Here is a 27,593-nt window from a genome sequence, read left to right as displayed (position 1 = left end):
CATAAATTTTGTTGCTGCGGTGAGTTCATTTGGATACACCATTTTCAAGATGTGCTTCTGAATAATGGTCAGTTTTTTCAAATGGTTGTTATAGAGACCACCCCATCCCAAAATACGAAATCTGTGATCTTACCAGAGAATCGTACAGCACTCCGAGACTTTTCTTGTTATCTACATATCTAGTTATGAATTTGAATCTTAATAATAACCTTCTCAATTTCCTGTTTACGTATTTAATATGTTCATTCCATTTCAAATGTCTCTCTATTATTATACCGAGGTATCTTATAAAGGTGGACCCTGGTACAGATACAGAAGCAGATACATTCAACTCCCTGAACGTTGGCAGTCCTGAGGTATAAGATGTAAAAGCTAGGTATTTGGTTTTTTCCACATTTAAGACAGTAAATTGAATTTGAATCATTCTATGATCTCCGAGAAGTCCAACTCGCTCCTGTTTTTGAACTTTTCCCAGGTTATTCCCTTGTAAAACACAGCAATTTTGTCAGCAAATCCTATGATTTCTCCCTCAATTTTAACTCAAACAAGTTATTTATATATATTAAAAATAAAATGGGGTCCAAGGACACTTCCATGGGGAACTCCACTAGTGATAGTTTTTTTTCTCCGCTCCTATGTCCATTTATTTAAACCATTTGTTTACGATTTGTTAAGTAATTTGTCATCAAATCATATGCTACCCCACGGAAACTACATTGGTAGAGCTTATCCAAGAGTTTATTATGTGAAACCGTATCGAATACCTTCGAAAGGTCCACGAAGATGCCTTATGATGGTATCATAGCAAAAAAGTAAGACAGGTGAAATTAGGATACTTGAAACATTGACCACAAAAGAAATTTCAGAATCGGTGTGCAAAATGTCTTCCAACATCTCACAATAGTGAGTCCAGCTATTGATCACCTTGATCCTTCGCACCAAATCGGGCCTATTAAGAGATACAATTCCCAGGGATTTTCACATGTGCAAAAACGAACATTTCTTTGTTATGCCACAAAGCAGAAAATGTACTTTTCATCACAAGTCTTCACAACAACGTCAAGGGTGCAAAAATATTTGTTAAACGAGCAGGTTAAGTTTGAGTTGTATGATTCCCTTACAGCAGATTGAGTTGGAGACTTTTTAATTGATGCTCTAACTTCTGATACGTTTCAGATCACGCCCATCTAAGTGTCGATATTAAAGGATCAGAAACATGTCTTTACTGAGCAAACCAGATCCCTTTCAGCATAAACATAAGGATTTCTTCATTTATAGAACATTTATTAAAAAACTCGTAAACTTATATAATTTAATTTTGTGGCAAATCCCTTCATTCTAATGTTCATTGTAGAACTAAATGGCTCAGCAATATAACAGTTTCACACATTCATGATTATATTTCATAACTAAATGTTGTTACTCGGAACTTTCTTGTCACGTCCTTTCAAATTTATTTTACAGAAAACAGTTCTGCCAATCTGCTAACCAACATTTTTCAATGCAGAAATCACTAAACGATGTTTGTAGACAAATTCTATTAATTTCAATGAAAATTCAGTGAATTTGAGAAAATAATGTTCCATACTCATACAGAAAGCTAAGTCTAATATTCGCTCATTCAAAATCTCGCCACCAGTTTTTGAACTCACGGATGAATGTAAGTGCTTTCTCCACTTGTATTATAAATAATAAATTTGGAAAACTTCAAAATTAAACTCATAACCAAATTCACACTTACCTTAATGCTTTTGCTCAAGTAATTCAATGAACACTGACTATAAAATATTGATTAGATAGATAAACTACACTTAATATTTGTTTTTTCTGTTTGAGTAAGGTCAGTACAGCAATTATTTTTATGAGTTTTTAATGGATCTCTGAATATGAAAGCACCATTCTGGTAATGATTCCAATTGTGCAAATAATGACTCATCGTATTCTATACTTTTCAGGATGAATATTCCTTTGGTTTTTATTTGATGTATCATATCTGAAAACACAATGGTAATATTGGGGTCATTGAAGTTTCTGGATGAGGTTAAGAAAACAGAGTGTTATTATTGCTAGATATTTAATCATTGAGATTTATTTATAAAATTTTTACACAGGTTATCTACACTGTACAAGATTCTTCTAACAATCAGTTAAAAAGGTTAAATAATAAATTACAGGAGATATACAAGAAGGTAGAAACTATATATAGCACCAGTCAATACTACAAATATACAAAAGAGAGAAAACAAAAATTTTGCGTGAACAATTTTTTCATATCTCTACAAGAAGAAAATCGAGAAACATATTTTCAAATAAAAATTGTAATCATCAACTTAGATAGATTTGAGTTCTATATAATTCTAAAGTTACTTACATCACAGACCACTCGCGGCTTTCTTCAAAGTCACATTCAACGGAATAACCGCTTTAAAATTATCAAATCCACCAAAGAAGTAGATGTGCAAAGAAAAAGTTCGAAAAACAATATTGTTTTACATTAATAGGAAAAGTATTGAAACAATATCTGCACATATTTCAGAGTTCAACGAGTGAAAACCAAACGTAATTTAAAATTCCATATCCACAGTAAGAATAGAATAGTAAACAACTACAAAGCATCAATCTACATCAGAGGATGAGTTCGCAGAGCAATCAAATCATACTCAATAATCGAAATTATTAGTTATTCTATATCACATTCTCGAAATATTTGGTTGGAAAATTCAATAAATATAAATTAAACTCCGCCGATTGCAATTATGTGGAAAGTAATCAAGTTTGTATTTGGTTCCACGAATAGAAATTAATAACTATTGAATTGCCGTTAAGTTAATTGAATATGCAATAATTGCGCTGTTGCATTGGGAGTTTTAATAAACAACAGTGAAGGCGAATTATTAATGTTTGTGATGATGCATAGTTTGTATTCACTCGTTGAAGCCGTTCTTAAATGGGATTGATTAACAAACAAAACAATCAGCCGAGTTATCGACTAAAAAACAAGATACAGAAGTTCGTGTTAAAAATATGGTTGCGTAATAATTCGAAACGGGTTCTTCCAATTTTGACATGTTTAATTAATAAACATAGGTTAAAACGCGAAGAATTTCAAGTGTGGAGAAACGAAATATCAACATTTATGATTGTTATTTTCTGTCAAAATTATGATTTCATTTTGAATGACTACATAAGTGCTGATATTCCATTCGAGTTTTAGGTCATTCTTTAAATTCACCAGACCATATTGGTCTAAAAAAGTCTTATCTTGTTTAGATCAATCAAGATACTACCATCAGCAATAGTCAAAATGATGTTATTTTGCAATTTTCATTTGAAAATTGAAATAACCCGTTTCATTTCTACCGATAAACAGTAAAAATTTATCCTAGTGAAATGATATCCAAATCTGATAAATTCTGATCTCAAAACTAGATTATATTGTAAGAGAGTGGTGAATTGGAGATTTAGGCGTTCAGTAGGTTGTTTAAATGCTTTACCCATTTTAGTCTAACTCTATATACTTCTTTTTTATTGCAAAATTTCGATGTCCTTATGCATTTGATATAATTCGTTTCGTATTTTTATTTTAAACACTATGATGTGTTTATGTCCACTTATTAATGAAGTTATAACATCAGTGGTGGAATATTTAGGGAGGTTTAAGGGTAATTTCATCAAACCTGCCGATAATTTCCTCTAAATCTGATTTGGTTATCATTTCACCAGTTCACAAAGCATTTGAATCGGGTGCAGGGCACCAGAAACAAAAGATCAACAATGTAAAATCAGGCGAAAGGCTATAATAAAAATTCCTGTCGTTTCATTTCCCGAATGCACTCACCCGCTTCACGTTCAACAAAAAGGAAAAAACCTTCATCGTCTTGTCGGGGTTACACTGGCAAGGAATGGATACGGGACTCACCACAGACGTCACGTGCTCCTGTCATCGGATTTCGCAGTCTTCACTTTTACGTTAGAATTAGATTGATCTGGCCGAATAGACTAGTAGTTTTGACTCAGGGATGTCTCGAACGGAGGCAAATTGTCGTAAAAAATCACTTCGGTCACTATTCAAAAATCAGTCGGTTAGGAAAACGGTTCAACAACTAGCGTCCTCTGGGTGTTCAACGATTGAACCAGATCAGCAGCGCGGTTATGACGAGAGGCACTAAACTCGAAATGTTCGTGGTGGCGCTGTTGAATCTGCTGAGACTGAGAGATTCCTCGGCTGAGGGGCTGTTGCTCCTTGGCAGTTTGCTGCGGGCAGCGCCGCCTATGTGATTGTCGTCTAGTTCTACTATTTGGGTACCTCCCGGCCAGCCACCTTCGGTGCTGTACCTCCTGTAGTTGCACTGGTCGCTCTGGGGACGCTGGTACGGTTTTGATATGTAGGGGTATCGGGCGTCTTTGTCGGTGCCCTGAAACAAAAAACACACAAATGACTATCTGCACATATAACTGAAGTTGAACGAAAAGTATTAAAACATTAAAATTCGAAAACACACCTCAACTGAAGATGTTAAAATTTGAAAGAATTTTTTCAACGGACAAAATCGGACAAATAGTTCCCGAATTTAATCATAAAGGGTTATTCATTTTATAGTTCCGAAAGTAAACGTGAAAAAACACACTCACTTAAAAAACGATCAAATTTTTATTTCAGTCTAATGCTTGGACCTTGCTATGATGTGCGGAATGAAATATCATTTAAATGTACTCCGGAGTGATCTTTCACAGGACACGATCCTTCTGAGGAAGTCTTCGATGACTCGCCGGCACATTTCTCACCAATAACCTCGCCAATAACCTGACAAATGTTGGTTTTCAGATCGTCAATAGTATGAGGATTATAGGCCTAAACGTGGCCTATATAACCTCACAAAAAAAAAACCAAAGTTGATAAATTAAAAGATCTTGGTGGCCAATTCATATTGCCGAAACGATAAATTACGCGTTCTGGGAATTTTTCTTGCAATAAAGCCAAAACGAGTCATATGATGGCATGTTGCACCATCTTACTAGAACCACATTAATTTTAGGCCAAAAGAAATTGGTTATTATTTGACTATAGCCAGTAGCATTGACGGTTTGAGTGACAACTTCATCATTATCAAAGAAGAACGGCTAATCACTCCACTATACTCATTGTCTCTTAGCAGTTACATAAGGATTTTAATTGCCCCATATGTGATAATTTTTCTTGTTCACATGACCACCGAGTGAAAAATGTGCTTCGTCGCTGAAGAAAATTCGATGCGAAAAATCATCATCCAAACGTTGTTGCTCAAGCACCCAAATTCTTGAGTACACCGAACTTTATAAGGATGTCGATGCACATTCAGATGGAAAATACTCCATAGCGTGCCTTGAGAGAGGTTCAAATGTTCTGCGCGCTGACGAACTTATAATTTTGGACCTTTTTAAACACTTACAGAAGTAATAGTTTCAATCGATCGTGCATTTCGATGGTGTATACATCAGTAACAGATACAGTCTCTTCGATTTTTCGCACTGTCTTACCAATTATACTCTCAGATGGACGATTATGTCGACCATAATATGTCCGTAATGCACGAAAGGTACTTACTACAGAATCATTACTTTTATAATAAGTTTTCACAATTTTCTATTTGACATATGTCATTGAAACAGGACTGTGAAATCTGAACCACGACATGGAGAACGCAGTTTATCTAAATACATAAAAATGCGTATTATAGGCAGTAATGCGCTTGCCAACCAGTTTCAACAGTCTGAATCAACTTTTACAGGCTTTTATCGGAATTGACAATTGTTATTTATTTTCTCGCTTAACGGATCACCTGTTAGGGTCAATTGGATGTGTAATTTTTTAAGCAGTAGTTGCTACACTCTTTCTAATTCGTTTTCTTTGAACGAATAATTGATAAGAACGACGTAGATAAGCAAATTCTATTTTCTCAAGCATTTTGTATGTTCTGATCATGAAAGTGTCTCTTCCTCTATGATGAAATATTCATAAAAAAATATTATGATGGTCCGTGAAGGCTTTTTTTTCACGTGATGTCTGTCGGTTCATTCAAACCACAAGCCGTATGATGGCACGTACCAAAAAAGTCAAATAAATCAGCGAGAAAGTGCTCTAAACTTCTCAACTATGCTGTTCTAACTGAATCTCACAAACTGAATGTAATTTACCTGTAACGTGTTCATTGTCACAAATATCATCAATAAATAAGTTTTTTTGTGAGTAATATCATGAGGGTTCTGATTTTTCTCAAAAAAGAATGAAAAAATCGTTGTTAAATGATATTTTAACAAAATCATGAGTGCTGGTGGCAAAAAAATTCGAGTTAAAGACGAGGACATTTGTACTTGCACGAATGCTTTTTGTTAAAATAATATTAGTTTGCTTTGTGTTTTTTGGTTTTTTTCAAAAGAAAATTTGAATCCCCGAATGGTATTAAACGAGACTATTTCATGAGACCATAATTACTTGTTTTCAAAGATATTGTTATTTTTCATGACGATGGCATGATAAGTTTTGTCGCGAGTAAACTCGAAAAAACTGCTGACAGGTGCTTTCATATAGTTTTCCCATCTAGAAACCATTTTTAATCCAAAATAGAGCATTTGCGATTGGTGGAGATTAAGACGAAGTAAATAGTCAGAAAAATTCACCTATTAATTATCCGAAAGAAACGAGAAATTCAACTTACCGGCAACAGAGTCGATTGTGCCGTCCGACACAAAGGAATGAAGGATCCCCTGACAGTCGCATCTTGGAAAGCTTGGAACTGGTTGTCCCAATCGTAGGACACTAATCTGGACTCCAGGGTCATCCCGGCCAGTTCCGGAGGAGCGGCAATCCTCACCGGATTAGAACCACTGTAAAAAAAATTAAGATATCTTAATTCCCTTATAAAAACTATATTATGAGATAATTACGAGGTTCGTGATCAAATTGAAGAATACTGCTTTTAATTGAGTCCGCTTTTCGATTTATGGTACAATAAACCATATGATGATTAATACAGGACTTATTAGGTCGTTAAACATGAGGTTGATGGCATCAACTCATGATTAGTCATATATGTTTGTTGATAATTAACGGTCGTTAGAATCATTGAAATCGATTAAAAAATTCGAAAAGCAACTTTATGGGGATTTTATCACTCGGTGTAATAAACTGCATAAAAGTTATGGGAGATAATGACATATTTCATGTTTAATACCTGCATATTTCGATTTGTTCACATTTCAACTCATATAGAGCAGTAAAAATTTAATATGAAACCTTTACAAAGTGAAATGCTATGCAGGGTGGTCCAACGAAAACTTAACACGTCGATTTTCCGACTTCAAAATGAAATTCGAGGGGGAACAACTTTTCCGTTTGTTTCATTTCCGTAACTTCAACCCTCTAACGGGCAAGCGCACCAGATACATCGGACAATTTCCTAGTACTCAATGTTGGATCCATTGCTACATGACCTAAGATAGCTACGTCCCTCGCTTCGTCTCTTTCATGTACCCTCTTTTTGTTTCCGACTGAACCAGTAGCGTCAAATTTGGAAATCAATTGCACAGCGTAAGCAGCTGATATATTTTTTCCAGGATGTCGTTCGTTAAATGAAGCCGCTCTTGAGAGAATAATTTTATCATTTCGAGCCTTTCTTCTACGGAATACATCATTTTAATTCTACTACAAATTCACAATCGTTTTGACACCCTTGTTCTTAAAACTTCACGATAGACTGAATCAAATCAAGAAGTTGGTGCGTCTACTTTTTTGGGAAAGGAATTCATACTTTTTCGGACAGAAAATTAACAACATAACGAATAAATAGCTTTGAAATGTGTCGGATACGAATAAAATTCTCGAGATAAGTTCCACATTGCCTTTTTCACTATTTTCGAATATCTATGGATATTTTGAAGAGAAATTTAAGCGTCAGATAGCACCCGATATGATCTTCAAACTTAGTTATCACAACATCCCTTATCCCTATTCAAAATCAAGGAGTTGTGCACACCCTCGTTAGGAAGAAGCAGTTACGAGGATGCGAAGAGCGGAAAAGTTGTTCCTTCTCGAATCAGCGGTTTTCCACATTTTCATTTTGAAGCCGGAGTATCGAGTTGTTAAGTTCTCGTTGGACCACATGTATGTAATTGAAATCGTTGGACAACCATTATTCCTCAAAGTTTCCACAGCATTTTGAGAATTATAAAAAAAAATTTCGTTGGTAGGAAAACTTCACTTCTTATTCTGTCATCGTTTTCGGCAGTAAACAATTTTGAATATTGATTTTACTCATGTGACAAACTGAATTAATTACCATATCTATAATAAATAGATCAAATATGAAATACGCGTCTAAAGGACAATTCAATTTCAAGGGATTTCAAAATCTACTTACGGGCTAAGCTCCTGGATTCCCAAAGAATGCAATACTGTCGGCAGGCTCGGCAAGCTATGACAAGCAGCCAAAGTCTTTTGTTTCGGATAATACAACCCCATCACCAAACACGTTTCTTCACGACTGGTAAGTCCACCCAATGTTATAGCACTTCTAGCCGAACTGTTATATGTACACTCAGCAATTAAATGATCACCAGGCAATATTTTGGCAGGCGCGCCCAACTTGCGATACTCCTGGTAATCAGCGTCCACGTTATCATCGGCGGCTATCGGAGGCTGCTCGACGCCATTCCTTATATGTTTCAACGACACCTGCTTACCGATTCTGTGGGTCTTCATCACCACCGCGAACATATTTATGCCACCATGAGGGAAGGCCTGACGTGTACACTGAGAAACGCAATGGCCCGAGGAGACAACGCGCTGTTGTCCTGGAGGAATTATATGTCTCCAGTTAGGGTCCATACCAATCGACAACACACCGGCATCATGCCTTCTCAATTCGGGAGTGTAATAGAGGCGCAAGCCTGAACCGTCCAAGGCTGCATTTGAACCGTCGGTTGGACTAGTGAAATGCGTCTCCAGAAGGTAGAATCTTGAAGATGATGGATCCAGGGGATATCCAGCCTCTGGGGGAAAGCTGAAGCCTTCGGAACCTCTAGCCCAACTAGCCACTACCGTTTTGCAGGACAGAGAAGGAGCGTTAGGTTCGTAGCATTGCCGACCAGGCATGTCAGCCAGTTTAGCTACTTGAGAGGAATCTTGACATTCATATAGGACTACATGCTGCAATCCTTTGGATCCTGTGAGGCCTTGGAGTGGCTCGTACTGTAAAAGAAGAAGATCGAATAAGTTACAATTATTTTTCGTTGCAACTGAATCAATGTTTTATTGATTGTTTCTCCTTGCAATTAGATGATTCAAACTGCTTTATTACCATTGAAGTCATTAAGGTTTCCCCTTTACTCTACTAGGGTCGAAATGACAACAATTGCTGTAGGGTGAAGAACAACCCCTTGTTATTAATATCGACCGTGTATTTTTTCCACATCTACAGTGTTACCACCCCAAACTTTCGTGTCAAACTTCCGTAAAGCTACACCTCGTACCAACGTAAGAGTGTGAATTCAACACACCTCTATCATCGCTCCAAAATGTATCGTTTCATCTGTTACGAGTCGGATATCATGTATTGAAATCTCAAAAGCTGCAACCGCGTTTTGCAACCCGATCATTCCAACATCACATATTCGAAAATCCACACGAACGCTGTTGGACATTTCTGTATATCGAGAAGCTCATTATAACTTGTTTCGTAATTCGATATGATGTTGAAACACAACCCTAACAAGTTCGCAAAATGTTATCGGAGTTTGATACCCATTATTCCATCGGTTCGACGTTATTGAAAATAATCGGAATAGTTTTTGACGCCAGGGTATTCAGTGATGCCATCGAACGAGTTAATCGGATGGAAATGATGAGAAATTGAACTGTAATGGATCATATGGGATCAATAATCCATAGAGGGTAGTTTGTCTCATCTGAAAATTGTCGATTCTGCTTAGGTTACTAGTGTTATGAATTTTTTTCAATCAAAAATTATAGACATTAAAGTTTAAGTTGACCTGAAAATAATTTAAATATCTCAGTTACGTTTTACTGAAATTATTTAAAATTTGAACGTGAAAGATGTTTGTAAATACTTTAGAATAAGTATTGAAAAGAAGATGTGATTGATGCAAATTTCAAAATTGACTGCCAGTGCCATAGACATTCCGTAGATGGAAATTGAAGCATCGAATTGAGAAAAAAAGATTTAAAATCCACCATAGCGAGAAAAACATGAGAACAAGACTTCAAGAAGAAAAATCAAATGGAAGGCACAAGTTGTGAACCCAACTGAGAAAGAGTTCCGAATAAATTTTATTAGAATATTAAAAAGTCAAAGTTTATATATTTTTTATTGGATCGAATTGTCAAATTTGAAATCAAATTCATTCTATTCGAAAATATAGAACAATAGATCCATAACAATTGGCGCCCAACGTGGGGCGAATTATCAATTTGTTATATCATCAATTCATTATAAAAATAATGGAAACACGTAGTAAAACAAAGATTGGAGAAAAGGAGGATGAAGAAAATACGAGAGGAAATTTGGAAATTGTTGAAGAAAATAGAAATGAACCGAATCTTTTGGATTTGATAAATGCAATGAAAGATTTTAAGGAAGATATGAAAATTCAATTAACATTGCGAAAAATTTGGCAGAAATGGAGAATATTGAAAATATTTTAATTAAAATGAATGAGAAACTTCGGAATACATGGATGGAATTCAATGATATGTTCAACACAAGAAAAAATGAAGTCCAAGAAGAATTTCTAATAAAAGTAGAAGAAAAAAGAAATATGTAAAACTTTGGAAATTTGCGAAACAAGAGAGAAGATAGAAGTTCACAATATGAACGACGAAATGAAATTGACCTGAAAATTGAACAAGCACAAGAAAAGTTAAAAAATATTGATGAAACGATAAAAAAATTGGGGGTTGAAATAAAGATTTGTAGAGGAACTTCTTTTTACCATAGAATTACCAACAAAAGTAAGAACTACTAAGTTCTTAGTTGTACTAAGAATGTACAAAAAAGGAGCAGTTTGCTTGAAATGTACAAAACGTCTTGAGAACTTGATCTACCATGTTGAAGGCCAACTTTTTGGAAATCTTTGAGGCGAATCAAAAATATGTATTATGTATATGATTATGTTGAACACTAGTCGACAACCAATAGTCTGCAGCATCAGATCCAAAAAGGACTGCCATTGGGAGGTTATAGAAAATTAGATCGATAGCTCAGCTTTTTTTTCAATTTGAATCGAAGTTTTGTTCCATTGTTCAATTCAGTTGAATGTGAAACAAATAAAACAAAAAAAAAATCGAATTGACATCTCCAGAATTGACCCCAGTATGCTCCGGACGATTCGTGGAGTAGACAGATCGGATAGTTCAGGATCGAACCGATCCGACGGGCTTTCTTCCATATTTATCAACCCTCAGGCTCCATGGATAGCTCTCCCGTTCAATCAGGAACTTCAAAGTGATATTATTTGTCATTTGGTCTGGAACCAAATGTCCGGGATCCATCGGAGCATTGTGAAATGATATCGACTCCGACAAGTTTAGTCGTTTGCACAAATATTTGTGTAGCACATGCTGTAATTAGGGTTTCAAGTCTAATATTTCGATATTATTAGGGTGCTGTTTAATGATCAGGGGGGTACACAGCTCAGTGTGTTTACCTAATGATGTTTGACTTTGACTTTGGCGCAGAGGACGACTATTTGCCTACAGCTATTTTTCCCAATATGCAGCACCAGTGACGGCAAATATGCCTCCCTTCTAATACAGATCCGGAATTATTTATTGTGTATTCAAATTTTGTTTAACGAGAGAGCTTGTTTAACCTGGAGTCGTACTGCCCTGTTTTTCACAACATGATGTTCACTTGGTTCCCTAGTTGGGGAAGCAGCGGCTTCATTATCCCAAAGGGGATATTATTGCTTGTGGGGGTAGGACGAGTGAGATTGATTCTACAGAATAATAAAGATCAAAATGGAATGATATTTGAACAGAAGTTTGTCGACTCAGAGCACCATGTGTAGATGATAATTAACATAGAACTGGAGAATTGGGAGGAAACGAATAATTATAAGGAATGATATCAATATAAAGCTTAAAAATTAAGTAAGGTCTAATAAAGGCTTTTTCAATATGAGGTTTAATTTTTCCGCTATCGGAGCAGCTGTCATTTACTAGTTAAGGAATATCCATGTGAGTCAATTCCTCATAATTTTTAGACCTTGAAGCTTTTGAAGTTCAGTTAACACAAGAAATCAAGCTGGGTCATCACCATTAGCATCGTATCCTCACCGAATGGGTCCTTGAAATGCATCAAAATGCATAGTTGCATTTGGGACTCGGAAAATCGAAAAATGATTGTTGAATAGCCTCTCCCTTCCCAATGTTACACTGTTTGGTGCGGTTTTTAGGCTGGAGGTGTGATTGGATTTTACTTTATTGGAAATGAGGTTGGTGGAACTGTCCCTGTGAACGGATTGCGCTACCGAACTATGATTAATGATTTTTTTGGCCTGAATTGGAAGATATTGATGTGCACGACGTTTATTTCCAACATGCCGATGGCGCCACGTGCTACACAAGCAACGAAACAATCGCGGTTTTCTATGAAAAGTTTTCTGACTGTGATATTTTTCGAAGAGGCGATCACAAGTGACCACCGAAATATTGTGATTCAGTACCTTTAGACTCTTTTTTTGGGTTTATATAAAAATAAGATCGACGCAAATGCTCCACAATCGATTTAAGACTTTAAAGATGGAATTCGTGAAGTTATCGAGGACATACATCCACAAAAGTGCGAATCGGTGATGAAAAATTTCATGAAAAAGATATGGTGGTGCAACCGTAGCCGTGGCGGTCTTTTGGCTGATATCGTTTTCCATCGTTACTTTTTACAATGAAAAAACATCCATTAATTCCTCTTAAATATTTTCAAAATGATATTGGAAAAACCTTGTTTTTTGCAATGCAAACATTTTCAAAAGCGCTTCAGTGTCAAAATAATCGATTTTACAGTTTAGGCCTAATCCCCAACCTCAATCCTACTTATTATAACTACTTGAATCACTTCTAACTCGCGATTTCTTCCTAAACTGCACCATTAAGAGGGAACACCACCACGTGACTGCTCAGCTCAAAACGAAATTGGAGATATTTCTTCTTACAAATCACCGATGGTTATGGGCGTTTCATATAATTTCTTCAAACGATAATCTAAATTTCAATATTTCAATATTTTTAATTTGCGAACGGAAAAAAAAGCTTTTGTTAATTTTTAGTTTTTCGCAAAATGATTGATGATCCCTACAAAACACTTATGTATTTCAAAAATATTCGTAAAAGGAATTCCACAAAAAATCATTTCAATTGGATGTGAACTCCAATTTTATGAAAATTCATAAATAAACTCGTGGAGTACTTCCTTACGATGATAGTTGGAACTATTGTAATATTCCTAACTACTACTGATGATTCAATCGTTCTGGCAGCGACGCACATTATTTTATCCTTTTGGGCAAATAATGACAGATCACGAGAATGCCACGTGTTGGTGTTTCCTCTCAATGGATTTTACAGGCCGATCCTCAGGATTTACGTTACATATCCGAAGGCCAATCGACATAACCAATCTGAATCTCTTTCAAATTCCACCTGCAACCTTAAGAATCCATCAGGATCCACTCCGGGAAGAAGGCACACCGAAATTCGGCAATATCTGGTAATGGAGTTGCCGGATAGACGGCAACCGGGGGGGAGCCCAGGGATCACGTGCCCCAGAATTAGTGCCTGCGCTAAATTTCGATACAATTCGCGTCTGATGAAACTTTCATCCCTGACCATAAAACTGAACGGGCAAGAACCTTCCGTCGCGCTCGGGCTGGGCGGCGCATCAAAGGAGAACAATTTGGAATAATTCCGAATTTAAATGGCGAAAGCGTTTCGTCTTATGAATTTGTAACGTTAACGTCCGGATAGAGATGGGTGGAGGGAGAGGCGGCGTTGGAGCGCACGCATAATATTGCCCGCAAATCCGTGAGGCGGATTCGAAACTAACGAATTTGCATGTCATATCTTCGGAGAATGAAAAACGTCTCCAGTGGTGTGCACCGCGAAATTTCCAGATTTGCGTGTGGCCGTTCACGGTTTTGCTACGCTCTCTACTCAGGTTCCAAGTCTTATCGTAGATGCAAAGTTGAAATAAGACTCATAATTATGGGTTTATTACTGCATCACTAGGGGTCAGTCATAATTCATCCAAAAAGGCTTCCTTTGATAAAGACCGTTTCATTAGAAAGTTACCTTCAGATGGAGTTTGAAAGTGGCTCCGGTTTCATGAACATATTCCAACCGTCTTATAGAAAAAGCTTCTTTTATTCGTGAGCTTTAAATTTCCTAGGGTTGGCTACTCTGAGAACTAGTGATTTATTGTCCATTTGGTAATATTTCAAAGAAATTGAAATTTTGTTGAACTTAAATTGAATTTGAATAGAGATTTTGTGTATAAAGTGAGTGAAGGTCCTCAATTTCAAATATGATAATTTCAACAAAAAAAAAAATTGTGTGATAGAGGAAAACGTGTGATGGAAATGACACAACAGAATGAGGTTGTGTTTTGTACTCATAATTGGTTTATGAAATTGCCCCTGGAGCATAGGGTATCCTAAATCCGATACTCACTGAAAGCATCTAGAGAACTATAAGACTTAAAGAAAAAATCTTCAAGGAACCCCGATCTCTCTTTCCGAAGAATGAGATATCAGAACGCAGATCTAGTTATCTTCATTCGTCCTCAAGTTACAGGGCGTTTCAGAAAAATTACCGTTTCAAATATTTCGCTCAATCTTGATTTCTGTTTGAGAAATTCGAAAGATTCTAAAACGTTTTTTTTTTCAACGATATTTATGGTTAATATGATAGATACTCACAACAAATCATAGAAATCAGATTACAGGTTTAGAGATGGGTGTTTGGAGATTTTTTCTCTAACGGCCGGTTTCTGAAAGACCAACCAACGTGAAATTCAACTTTGCAGCTGTCAATTCTATGGTCTAGCGTCATTTGGGTTTCCGAAAGTGAGGATAACTCCTACTACATATTTCAATATTCAGCCATTTAACACAGTGATCAAATATTACACGTAATTTGTACGTCAAGCGTCATTTTGGGTTTCTTTCCAAGTTGAAAGCTCCAAATAATATAGATTAGTTATTTTTACAACTTTCAGAAACCCAAATGGATTTGACATTGCTGTTGTTGTTGAATGTTGTATTAGTTGAACAAAGATTTGATCCGTCTTTCAGAAACCTGTGCAAAGTCTTATAGTTTTCGGGATGCATAGAATGTAAATAAATATCAGTAAAGTATCTTAGTACTTAGCAGCCTCAAAAGAAGGCAAGCTGTAAATGATGTGGCCGTGTAGCGTGAATGAACGACTACAAAAACTGATGAAAAACAGAACACTGAAACTAAAGAATTGATTCACCTTGACCATGACCATGTTAACAAAACATTGCGTGATTTTAATACGAGTTGAAAATTATAAATTCTGATTGAATATTCCTCTTCTTTTGAGCCCACAAATATCAGTCGTAACCTGTTTATTCTTCTGAATGAAAAAAACCGAGAAATCGAGAAATTGAGTTATCCGCTATCGTCCATTTAAGATCATTACCACCTTCTTTTTCACATCACATGTCTCAATGCATCTCAAGTCCGCTGAAAGTCGAAGATGCGTGATCTCAAACACCGTAATTGTGTAACGTAAAAACCGCCAAGTCACTCACGGTAATCGTCCGCCACTTAACCTCAAACTTTCAGCTTCCGTCGCCAGATCCAATCCGGCCACGGTACGCCCCTGTTAATGGCATCGGCGCGCGAAAAAAAAAATCCCGGCCCAGAATTGCTCGTTATTCTCGAGTTATTTCTCAAATTGAATTTGAATACGTAAATGTATAGGTGCCCGGAAACGCCAGTTACCGGAAACATCTCGCAAACACTTGACGACGTCTCACAGTTTCGATGTATTAAATTCGGCCGTAAAATCTGTACCGGATTGGGGGGAAATTCCCGCCATTGGAAATATTCCGCAGCGAGAAATGGCAGTAACGCTACGGGAAATTGACAACCGTAAAACAGCGAACGATGGTTGCGAATTGCGCCAAGGTTGACATCAAAGCTGAGCGCAGATTCTCGGATGAAGTGGCGTTTATCAGGTCCCTAATCGAACTGACAGATAACTATACTTAATAATATCAACACATTAAGTTACGCTGAAAGGGTATACTCGGCTCCAGAAGTCATTTGCCCAAAGAATATTTTTTAATGTGAACAACATTGAAATGTTATCCAACAATAAGCATCAGTTGCGTTAGAACGAATATCCAATATCCATTGCTGTTGTAGCGCGAAGTGTTGCAGAAGACGCCGAAGAGACGATACATCACCATTCTCAACTTGTTGGCCTTTGTCCGTTGACAACGTGTAAAATTTTACGTGAGGATCTTGGCTTATGTGCCAATATGTGTAAATACAGCTTTTTTAACAATTAGAGTCAAATGATTATTGTTTACGTCGCATTTTTGATGAATGGGCTAATTTGAAACTGGCCGAAGATGTCCATTTCTACCGAAGAATTGTGATTAGTGATCAAGCTCATTTTTGGTCAAAAGGCTTCGTCAATGAGGAAAATTGCCGTATATGGAGCAAAGACAATCCTCAAGCCATCAACGAATAACCATTGCATGGATTAAAATTGACTGTTTGGTTCGGTTTGCACGCTGGCGGCATCATCGGTCCTTATTTCTTTCGAAATGAGAAATATTACGCTAAATGGGGTGCGCTATAAAGCCATGCTGACTGAGTTTTTGTTTCTAAAAATTAATCATTCAAACATCAACGACATTTGGTTCCAACAAGACGACGCAACATACGGCTCGCTTAACCATCATTGCAAAATAAATTTTGGACAACTTTATTTCCAGAAATGGTTCTGTTAATTGCACCGCTCGTTCGTACGTCTTAACGCCTCTCGATTACTTTTTATGAGGCTATGTTGAGTCATAGATTTATGTCGACAAACCAGCAACTCTTAAAGTATTGAAAGCCAATATTTGAGCCACCATCGATATTGACGCCATAAGGCCAGATTCTTTGGAAAAATTAGTGAAAAATTGGACTATATAACTCGTAGCTGCTGCGGACATAAGCATAAAATCATATTTAAAAAATTAATGACATGAAATTATCTACCAGATTATAAAAAATAAAAATTCATTCCAGCATTATTTTTGTCTTCTATTATTATTTGAATTTCTCAAGTTCTTAAAAAAGAAACCCATTATATACACAAAATATCAACTATCTAATCATAAAGAATGATCGTTTTGAAAAACGATGATAGAAATATTCGTTTGCATGAATATTTATTATTATTTTTCAAACTTTTTATTTTGAATCTGTTGAAATTAAAAAGTATTTCTATTTATTTTTACCAAATTTTCCTAACTACTAAGGAGTCAATAAAAAATAAAATAAGAGTAAAAATTTAAAAATTCACTCTGAATGTTTGCCTTCTACTATCATACTGAATCATTTGACATCAATTTTATGATTGTGTGATGCCATAGGTTTGCTAATTGAAATAATAATCTGATGTTTTTCCCTACAGATCTTTCGACGAACGATGGAAATTGTTGGTAGAAACGCTGCCCTTTCTGCACGTGCATTCGCTTCATAATATAATGTCATAGGTTTAACAGTGCCACAAATATCAATTTGCAGGGGTGGAATAGCGATTCTAAATGCAGAATGCAGTAATATATGTAACTATTGTAACTGCTCATTTTCAACCGTTACAACTCGCTGAAGTGAAATTTGCCGATAACAACTATTTAGTTAAACCGCATTGAATGCACTGGGGTCGTGTTCCGAGTGACTAATCAAAGTAGGAAATTACAATTTCACAAATAATGAAGCCGTGTAAAGAGAATCATTGATGGAATCAGTTCATTCTTTCTGACGTCTGTATGATCTATAGCTTAGAACATTAATAAGAGGAAATCGCCTTGTAACTGAGGCATTTGTTTTGATGCCAACATTCGTCACTCCTTGTCTGACAGGACACTATAGCAGTAGCGTAACATAATTTGATTAATTTCGAAATTATCAATTCATGCTCAAAAATAGTATTCCTGATAAAGCATTCAACAATCAAATCAGGATTCTCCACGCCTATGGCTCGCACAAACAATCGGCTAGCTCGATTGTGATTGGCGACACTAAACTTTCATCTCTCTTGTAATCGGGATCGAGCACAAATGTTCACTTTCCGTTCCTTCTATCTATATTCTAAGGTCTACGACTAGATACTTACACGAATGAGATGATGTTTGCGATTCAATGAAGGTATCCTGAATATTTTGCACCAGTATAAAGTTTCTCCTAAGGCTGGTGGTTCAACGGAAGGATTCCTCAGCTCCCAAACTCTTGCAGTTTCTTCAGGACTTGGAGCGTTCTGGTCTGCTCTCTGCACCAGATAGAGCGATTGGCTCCCTCTTGAGGCTGTGTCGTGTTGCGGTAAAGATTTGGGGCCAACACTTCCACCAGCAGGTTCGTACTTGTCATATGACCAAACCACCCTCATGGTGTCATTCTGCAAATAAAAAACGAAATTGGACTTGTTGATGAAAAATAAGCAGGAACTAAATGAAATCATATAAAACAAAAATCTGTTTTTTCAGCCAACTGGTTCATTTTTTAGAAGTATAAAACAAAAAAAAATGATCAGAAGTTCAAGTTTACATTCTTGCTAATCAGCAGAATTCAGAACTTCATCCGAAGTATATCAATTTGTTGCCCCCTCCCCCTAAGAATTAATTGGATATCGTGTATCAAATTGAGCAATTGTCCGAATAGATAGATGCGTTAAACACATGCGTAAATTGCTCAATTTAAATCACAATGATCGCATTCATCCAATTCATTTAATTCAATAAGAACCGTGAAATTATTTCGGCTACCATAATGATACTCTATCCCATTCGAAAAACCCTCAATTATCTCCATTGAATAAGAGGCTATTCATGCTCAAATGATCACCCTGACATAGCTTAATTCATCTACTTCAAAAACCGATTAAAAATTCGACGATGAAACGATGGTAACACACATGCATTCTTACATTCAAGGCATAGGGTGAGAATTTCAGTTAAGGAATGATGACTTTTATTTCTCTGAAATCAATGAAGTTCATCTCCAGAGAAAAGTTTGGAGAAATTAATACCTAAAATTGAAAGATAATATTCAATTAATTGATTGAATTATTATAATTATATTGATTTACATTCAAGAAAATTCGTGTTATTTGTTTTCTCTCGTATTCACGAACGATTTGGGGTTGCTCAGGGTTCTGTATTGGAACATTTGCTCTTTATACTCTTCATTGATGATTTGCCTGACTCCATTATTGGAAGGCTTAATTCATCTACCTACTTCAAAAACCGTATTGGGTGAGATTCTAGGTAAGAGTGATGACTTCTATTTCTCTGAAATCAATGAAAGCCATCTCCGAACAAAAAGTTGGAAAAACGAATGTCTAAAATTGAAAGATAATATTCGATTAATTCCAAAAAGCCCTTAATTAAGAGATTTAAATATTCGATCTAGACGAACAGCTGGTATTCCTGTTTCTGTTCTGGCGCCTGGGACCTTAATTCATTGTACAATTTACATACTACAAAATTCGAGACTGGGAGTATTGAAGTGACAAAGCTTGCTCGATCTCACTACTTGAGACCCCCGCTATTAACTCGGTTGACAATGTGACACGAGATTTCAATAAGGATAAAAATGGCTCATGTTGTCTTTAATGTGCTTCTATCTCAATATATACGATACATTGTTGTGTCTACTCTCAACGAAGGAATTTCTATGGGTTGATGGAATAGGGCCTCCTGCAATGCTCTTCACAGATAACGAACTAGTGTGAGAAGTTCGGGCCCAAGGTAATTCAGTGCTCTCGTTAGTTGTACAGACTTTCTTCATCTGCCAAACGAGATATTACAGGTTCAACAATGGAGAATACCGCTTAATTTTGGTGATTACAGAAAATACGAGTTTGAACTTGCTGATTACAACTATCATTTGAAATGTTCCCGTTTTCGTTGTCTCGACTGTGTTCATAATTTTAAAGACCTGTTCGAAGGATTGTCGAGTACTCTATATGTTTGTTGAATACGTGAAATAGTTCTATAGGATATAAAATGTGAAATGCGATATTTCAAAGATAATGATATATCGCCTTCAAGAGAACTACCATTACAACTTTAATGGTTGGATTCTGCATTTCCCTAATGATGTTCACCTGGTACGTTGTCTTCGATACCAAGGTGAAACAAGTGAGAAAGTTCATAGTTGTTAATTTATTGTCAATGTGAATGTAATCATATTGTTGGAAGTTAATAATTTCCATCTGAAATTGCTCTCGAGGGAGCAATTTGTTTCAGCAATAATGAAAACTGAGTTTCCGCATCAGCTAAAAGAAAAAAGTGTAGATGAACCTTATTACGTATAGTTAACAGAGAAGCGCTATTAATGAAATGAACTAGCCGAAGATTAATGAGTATTCACATTATCAGAATTTGAGATGGAAGATGGTATCAAATAGCAAGTATTCAATTTAGCAGTATTTGATGTGCACGTAATGTTATACGAATTGTTCAACTTTATAAGTGAGTAAACAAGAGAAAATTGGCTTGACAGCAATTTATTAATTAGCAGTTTGAACTGGAGTTGAAACGATGAATCTGCTCCTCTTGAAGTTGCAATCTGGTTGAATCCCTAGTGATTCGTAATTGCAACTGGGTAATTAGTATCCTGTTTTCGTAGCAATCCAGGGTTTCCAGCATCGCTACAATTCATGTTTATCTCAGAAATGGTTTGATGACGAAATGGGATTATCTGGAGGAAGGTCCTTTAGGAATTGAGTGTTCACTTTTAAAATGCGAAAATATACAGGTTTATTATTTTCTCTTTGGTTCAACGCAGAAGACTCTTTCTCGAAAATTTAGGTACATACAGATCTGAAGTGAACTCATTCTGATTGCAGATCAGAATTAGCTTTGAAACAGGATACAAAAAGCATTAAACAAATCAACCTTGTTTTGTTTTTTCGCGTATTTCAAAACTGCAGATTCGACAAAATAAAAATTTGGCTGGAAGATGAAAATTTCGAGCTTTGTGTGTATCGCATCACACGAAAATGTTTCATATGAAGTTGAAGAAAAAATATCATCACTGTAATCCTTGGAAAATTCTCTATCTTTTTGAATTGTCACTTTCGATTTTACGACATCAAATAAGGGTAGGTGAAAGGGAGAAATCTGACTGATTGAAGTGCCTGTAACTTCAGTTTCGCTCAACATTTTTGATCAAATTAGATATCGTTTGAAAGATAATATCTTGTTGATTGAGGACAAAATATAGTCATAACAAATTTGTGTTTGCTGCTTTCGATAGGGGGCGCTAAGTCAGAAGTTCATTGTTTTGTTCATTTTACTGCGAAATTTCAAATGTAATGATAGGATTATCTTAACAGAAACAGAAGTTCTATCAAATTTGCATGAAAAAACCTGCAGGTCGCAAAGCGATAATTTCAGACGATCTGAAGTTATGGCCGAAAGAAGATATTTTTCAACTGATGCACTGCGAAAAACCCGAGGAAAAACCAGTAGTATCAACAATATAGAGATTTTCACATGGAAATTTTTAATTTTTATCAGAAAATATACCAATGACAGTACTTCGTTAATCGAAAATTCAATTGAATCTATAGGGTGTTTCGATTTCAATATCAAAGTCAGCAATGACAAAACCTCAAAACTCTTTGTTTTTCTTGGTCATGTAGAATCTAAGTCAAAAAAAAATAGTGTAGATACTACTGCTGCCAAATGTTTATTTTCCGAAATATAGTGCAAAAGTCTTCTAAAGAATATTCTGATTCTGGTTTATATCATTGAAATTTTATCTATTCTCCAGAAGAAATAGTAAAAAAAGAAGAATTCAATAATTTATATTATTTGTTCAATTTAAGTTCCATATGGCCACAGTTTCCTTCGAGCGAAGGGATTACATTATCCGTTACGAATTTCAGAAGAAATAATATGCTAAAACATAAGCATTATTTTTCGGTCACAAAAAATTTTCAACATATTGGTTATTCACTTCATCTTCAAAGTGTTTAACTCGAGTCTTTCTTTGAAATATTCTAACCAACGGTCTTTGTGCATCACCCTGTATACAGTGCGCAAATAACACAAGGATTAACGAGCACTCAAAAGCTTCTAATTTCATATCAGAAGTTTCCTTATTTTCATCTTCAAACTGAAAAATTTTCTTCGAAACATAATTGAATTTAAATTTCATATTTCCTTTCAAATTTCACACACCACATCTTCTTAAGAATACATCCATAAAGCTTTATTTACAACATATTTTCTTTTTAAAAACCCTCAAAAAATTAGCCCATGAAATTTGTGTACTTATTCACCCAACCCTTCGGGTCTTCCCTGTAAACTGACCACCCCCAAACAATCCACCCACCGACAACAATCGAAGTCGTCCCATCGGCTTTTTAATCCCGTATTGCCATACACGTCTAAATCACTCCTTCGAAATTGGACTTCCACCCGACTACACCCCCTATTATCCAAATCAGTCTTGACCTACAACAGTTGAAATCAATTTGACCGTCGGAAGGCCTATCGCACAGAGCCAGTTCATTCGTAGGCATTCTCCCGTGAAATTTGGGCTCCGAAACTGAATCAATGAGGAAGGATAATTCTAATCTGACTGTGAGGTCCGATCCCTTCACCTTCTGAAGGCTTTCCGCTCAAATGGATGTTCAGACTTACGGGAATGCATAGTGATAAAACGCCACGGCTTATCGTAGTCGGTATCACGAAATTTCATTATTTTCGGGTCTTTACTGAAGTGCCTTAGAGGGCCCCCCGGCTGAACTTCGGATATGGCGTCGGCCTATCATCTTAGGGAGTTCCTATTCGGCCTCACAGACGGCGGTTTCTTTGATTAGGATCGTCTATTGTTCGGTTCTTTGTGACGCGACACGTTTGTCTGAAATTTTCGGCTTCAACGACGAAATTTTGTTTTTTGTACCGGGAATTCTGTTTCGATTTTTCACTTCAAATCATTCTTTTTAGTTTTTTTAATACTACTACCTACTACTATTATTCTGACCAGCTTAACCTCGGAAGGTTTAACATCGTTAATTGTTCACCTAAAGAATTGTTACTAGTGTCACAGTTTTATCAGGTTTTAGTTTTTTCCAAATGTTATTCGCTTCGCCCATTTTCGTGTTCCACTCGAATTCAAAATGAAATTTTAACGTTTCAATGTGAACAAGATATTATCGATGAGGAAGCAGTATTGTCAGTTATAATATCACAAGAGCATAGACAATATTCGATTATACACCGATTTACGAGACCTAATTCAAGAAACATCACGAGAGCGCAGCTCGAGTTGTGTTTGGCGAACTATGTCGAAATAAGAGGTTCTTATAATCGAGATACATTGTCTATGCTCGAGTTGGTACTCGAGCTACGCTCTCGTGATGTTTCGCGAACTACGTCGAGTGAAGAGGTTCGTATAATCGAAACATATTGTCTATGCTCGAGTTGGTATTCGTTACGATTACATAACGAATAATTTCAATAACTGTAACAAAAGCACACCATTTTGATAATTCGATGACATTTCACTGAGCTTGACTTTTATTTTTTGGCGAACGTCCAAGAATGTTACTATGGAAATGATGATCACAGTATGGCAGGAGGCGAAACACCAAAACGATTATACCACGTCGTCAAGTAGTATATTCACTTATCAATACGCCGTAACTATGGGAAATTCACAGATTCTATTGGTTCATCAGAACATGAGTTGTATAATCCCGAATGATAGGCTAGAATAATGTATTGCTTTAGTTGAAACCACTAAAATGTCAGATTTTGACATGTGAAAAAAATAATCGTATAAATGTTAATTACGTTTTGACGTAATCAGTAGAAAGATATGATAGCCCAAATAGTTGGTAATTCAAATATATCTTTCTTATCAATAAATCCTATGAGTAACTCGAATCTCGTGAAACGCTGTCTATTCTTTATTGACCCACTCTAAGCCAGACCACCAACGCAAAACCATCATCAAAAATGGCACCCAACCCCGTCCAATTATACACAATGAAAACCTTAACAACTGACGTACCGCTGACAAACAATATATGTATTTATGTTCTTTAAAAAAAACCTCCCTTCATGGTTAATTAATTTGATTCGATGTTCCTGAAGTTTTTTCCTACAATATCGTGTTTTCGAATTTATTAGAAAACACGGGGTTAACACTGTCATTAAAAAGTCGTTAAGATCTCTTTCAACGTTCTTCGACTGGCCGGAGTCGGAGGATATTAGGTTAGGTGTTTAAATGAGAGGTTACGTTCGGTGAGGTAAAAGAAACAACTGATGGCCTCCCAATTTGGAAACAACATTTGCACCTCCATTATGACACTTTTTAATGATCAAGTTATTGGGTTCACACTCGACCGCAAGAAGCTACCCCAAATTACACACATGTCACAACAAGAAGAAAAGAGGAGCAAGCCACCTTTCAACATTTTTTGAAGGTTTGGTAACAGATTGTCATTCTTTTATAATGAACATGACATTAATTATAAGATTCGGTAAACTGTGATAGAAAATCGTGTCTGCCAATATAATTAACGAGATCCTAGAAATCGTTAGTAAAAGTGCAAAGCATACATCTTGGAACCTATGTTACCATATTTCTGGAGTCAGCAGTCGTTTATCATAAAACCATCTGGGGTTAGCATTCAGCTGTCAGTACACGCCCTCGTGACTTCTTCATTCTAACAGCCAAGATTTCCTGATAAATCCTCAAATATCTGTCAGTAATGGCAGTAATTTTTCTAGGACATCCCCTAACAATATATCTTTATCGGTCGATTGGCAAATTCATTACCGTGACTTGCAGAAAAGATCGAAACGGCACATTTTAAAGAGGAAACACCATCAGGGAAGCGCTTAGTTTAATGGTTCTTCACTCCTTGGAATATATGGCGGGTGTTAAAAATCCACATTCACAGTCAGCTTCACCCTGAAATAACTATCTGCCTTAGATAAACCGACAGGGACTCTATCTCTGCTGTTTGTTCAATTCGGAAACTAGCTGACCAAGTGTACTTTCGTGATTATCTGATTTTGAATTTAATTTGGGATACGAAGGAAAGCGAAGAGCGTTGAAAAATAATCAAATATTTGTCAGAGCAATCTAGATCGAGTGCTTGCAGGGATTCATTGTTTTAACCTGGCTTAGACGTAGATGAGAGTCAGTAAGTGAGGAGATGTCAAATATTCAATTATTGAATAGCTCTCATCAAGTAGAAAAAAGGTATGAGGTAATGAGGGAGAAGAGGCGTACCTAAATCATTGAGTAGGTACTACAATGATATTGTAATCGATAATGGATCTGAAATCGAAAAATATGCTAAAAGAACCCTGGAAAATCCTAATGTAAAATGGCTCTTGGCTTAATTCTACCATCACCAATACTTGAGATTCCCTTCTGTATAACATCTTGACCCATATTTCGATGATATTTATAAATAACCTTATGGTAAAAGCTATCAATAAAATACAAATTGATGAGAAATGTCAGTATTTTTTCTCTTCAACGAAGAGGCCGAGGTTTGGAGATGGTAGAATGTAGGATTAGAATGGAAAAAGGGGTAGCAGTGAAAAGACACAATTTGAAGATTAATTGAAACTGTTATGCATTAACACATGGAAAAGTGAACTTTTGGCTTTGGGTCTAATTTCAAGTAAAGTGTTCTGAAATTAATATGAATTTTGATTTGCTGTGGTTATGGATCAATTGTAACGAAAAAACTAATTTATCAACGTTGTAATTCAAACTTTTTTTCTCAGCTACCATCTATTTCCCGCATCTCAGGACAGGACAGCATGCAGGAACATGAAAGAGGCCTACGTCCAGAAGTGGATAAGGGAAGGCTGACGAAGAATAGAAGAAAAAGAAGGGAAAGAAGAAGAAGAGAAGAATACGAAGAGAAGAAGAAAAGAAAAGGGAAGAAGAGGAAAAAGATGAGAAAGAAGAAAAGGAAAAAGAAGAAGAAGAAGATAATAATAATAAGAAGAAAAGAATGAGAAGAAGAATTTTCTCAGCTGAGAATTAGATACTGAAAAATTAGTCAATCCTGTACAGGTTTGAAACCAAAGTTAACCTTTAGTATCTGGAAGACAATATCTGGGTCAAAACATCGTTAAACGGAAATACTGAATCTACGAAATATTCCTTATACTGCATTGGCAGTTTTTCTGAAGACTTGATGAATTTTTTCACCGTGGGTGTACCTAATGAATGCCTCTCAATAATAGCTTAATTTCTGAAAAAATCAACTTCAAAAGCGGTCCCTAAAGACTGCACTGCTGAATTTTCCACAAGAGAATAAGGAATGAGAGCATCCAGCATCAACTTCCTTGAAATTACATGAGGAATTACGGAGTAACTGGCAAAGCTGAAATAACTAATTAGTCATTTTTGTTTTCCATTCGATGTTTTCCTGTCACATTTATGCCGGTGGAACGACAAGATTATTCATGAAGCTGCGGGATATATATTTTCAGTTTTGCCGCTTTTAATATTTTTATCCCCTCCAGGCGGCGTTTTTGTTTATCACTCCGCGTCAAAAACACTGTTTCAAGTTATTTAGATGCTAATTAATGTTTTTGTATGGCTGCACATCAATAATGGAGATGGAAACGTAATACGGACAATTTTAAGTGAAAAGTTTCGGACATCAAAGAGGCGGATGCGAATTGCCAAATTATGGAACTGCACGGTGACTGGCTCTAGAAATATGTAGAGCATTTCAGCGTCATTGGTGCCATAGAGCTGAACAGGGACGGATTTTCTACCTGCACCAGAAAATTCGGGCAGCACTCTGATCGTATCATTTAATGGGTGTTCAAGAAATTCCTGTTCATCCCTTTATTAACATTGTCTCAATTTGATAAAACTAATTCCACTAGACGACAGTACGTCGTCATAATAAAACACTTAAGAAGATGTCTGCTATTGTTTTTGTTGAGGCATTATCAGGATCATTCAGTTGTTTCGTCAATCGATGTCAATTCAACATATTTCAAAAAGCAATTGAGGATTATTTTTTTCAATAATAACAACAATACGTCGTTGATTTATAACACAAAGATGTTTACTTAATGATTTACTTAGAACTGCGTTATTCTGCTTATTCGTGAACCATCAGCTGTTCTATACACCGCAAAAGAGCTAAAAGTGAATTAAGTTTTGAAGATTGTGTTTGTTTTGTTTGCGTTTGTTTTGTTTGCATAGTTATCACAACAAAATTTATACTTCAAACGAAATTATGTTTGGTTCCCAATAACTTACACAAAAATTACAGTATACAGACTGTTGG

General features: G+C 36.1%; 1 protein-coding gene across 1 annotated transcript in view; it reads right to left on the bottom strand.

The window, feature by feature from the left end:
- Positions 1-2,057: 2,057 nt before the first annotated feature.
- LOC123677963 (MOXD1 homolog 2) overlaps positions 2,058-27,593 on the bottom strand; it is a 125,487-nt gene continuing 99,951 nt past the window's right edge. The window contains exons 4-7 of the mRNA XM_045614720.1: positions 18,414-18,692; positions 8,397-9,226; positions 6,696-6,864; positions 2,058-4,415 (exon numbers count right to left, since the gene is read on the bottom strand). Of these exons, the coding sequence (XP_045470676.1) occupies positions 4,122-4,415; positions 6,696-6,864; positions 8,397-9,226; positions 18,414-18,692 (1,572 nt within the window). The 3' untranslated portion in view covers positions 2,058-4,121. The remainder of the gene's footprint in view (positions 4,416-6,695; positions 6,865-8,396; positions 9,227-18,413; positions 18,693-27,593) is intronic.

Source organism: Harmonia axyridis, chromosome 4, assembly GCF_914767665.1.
Source record: "Harmonia axyridis chromosome 4, icHarAxyr1.1, whole genome shotgun sequence".
Classification (NCBI taxonomy): domain Eukaryota; kingdom Metazoa; phylum Arthropoda; class Insecta; order Coleoptera; family Coccinellidae; genus Harmonia; species Harmonia axyridis.
Note: the sequence above shows the minus strand (reverse complement) of the source record. Positions and strands in the feature narration are given on the sequence as shown.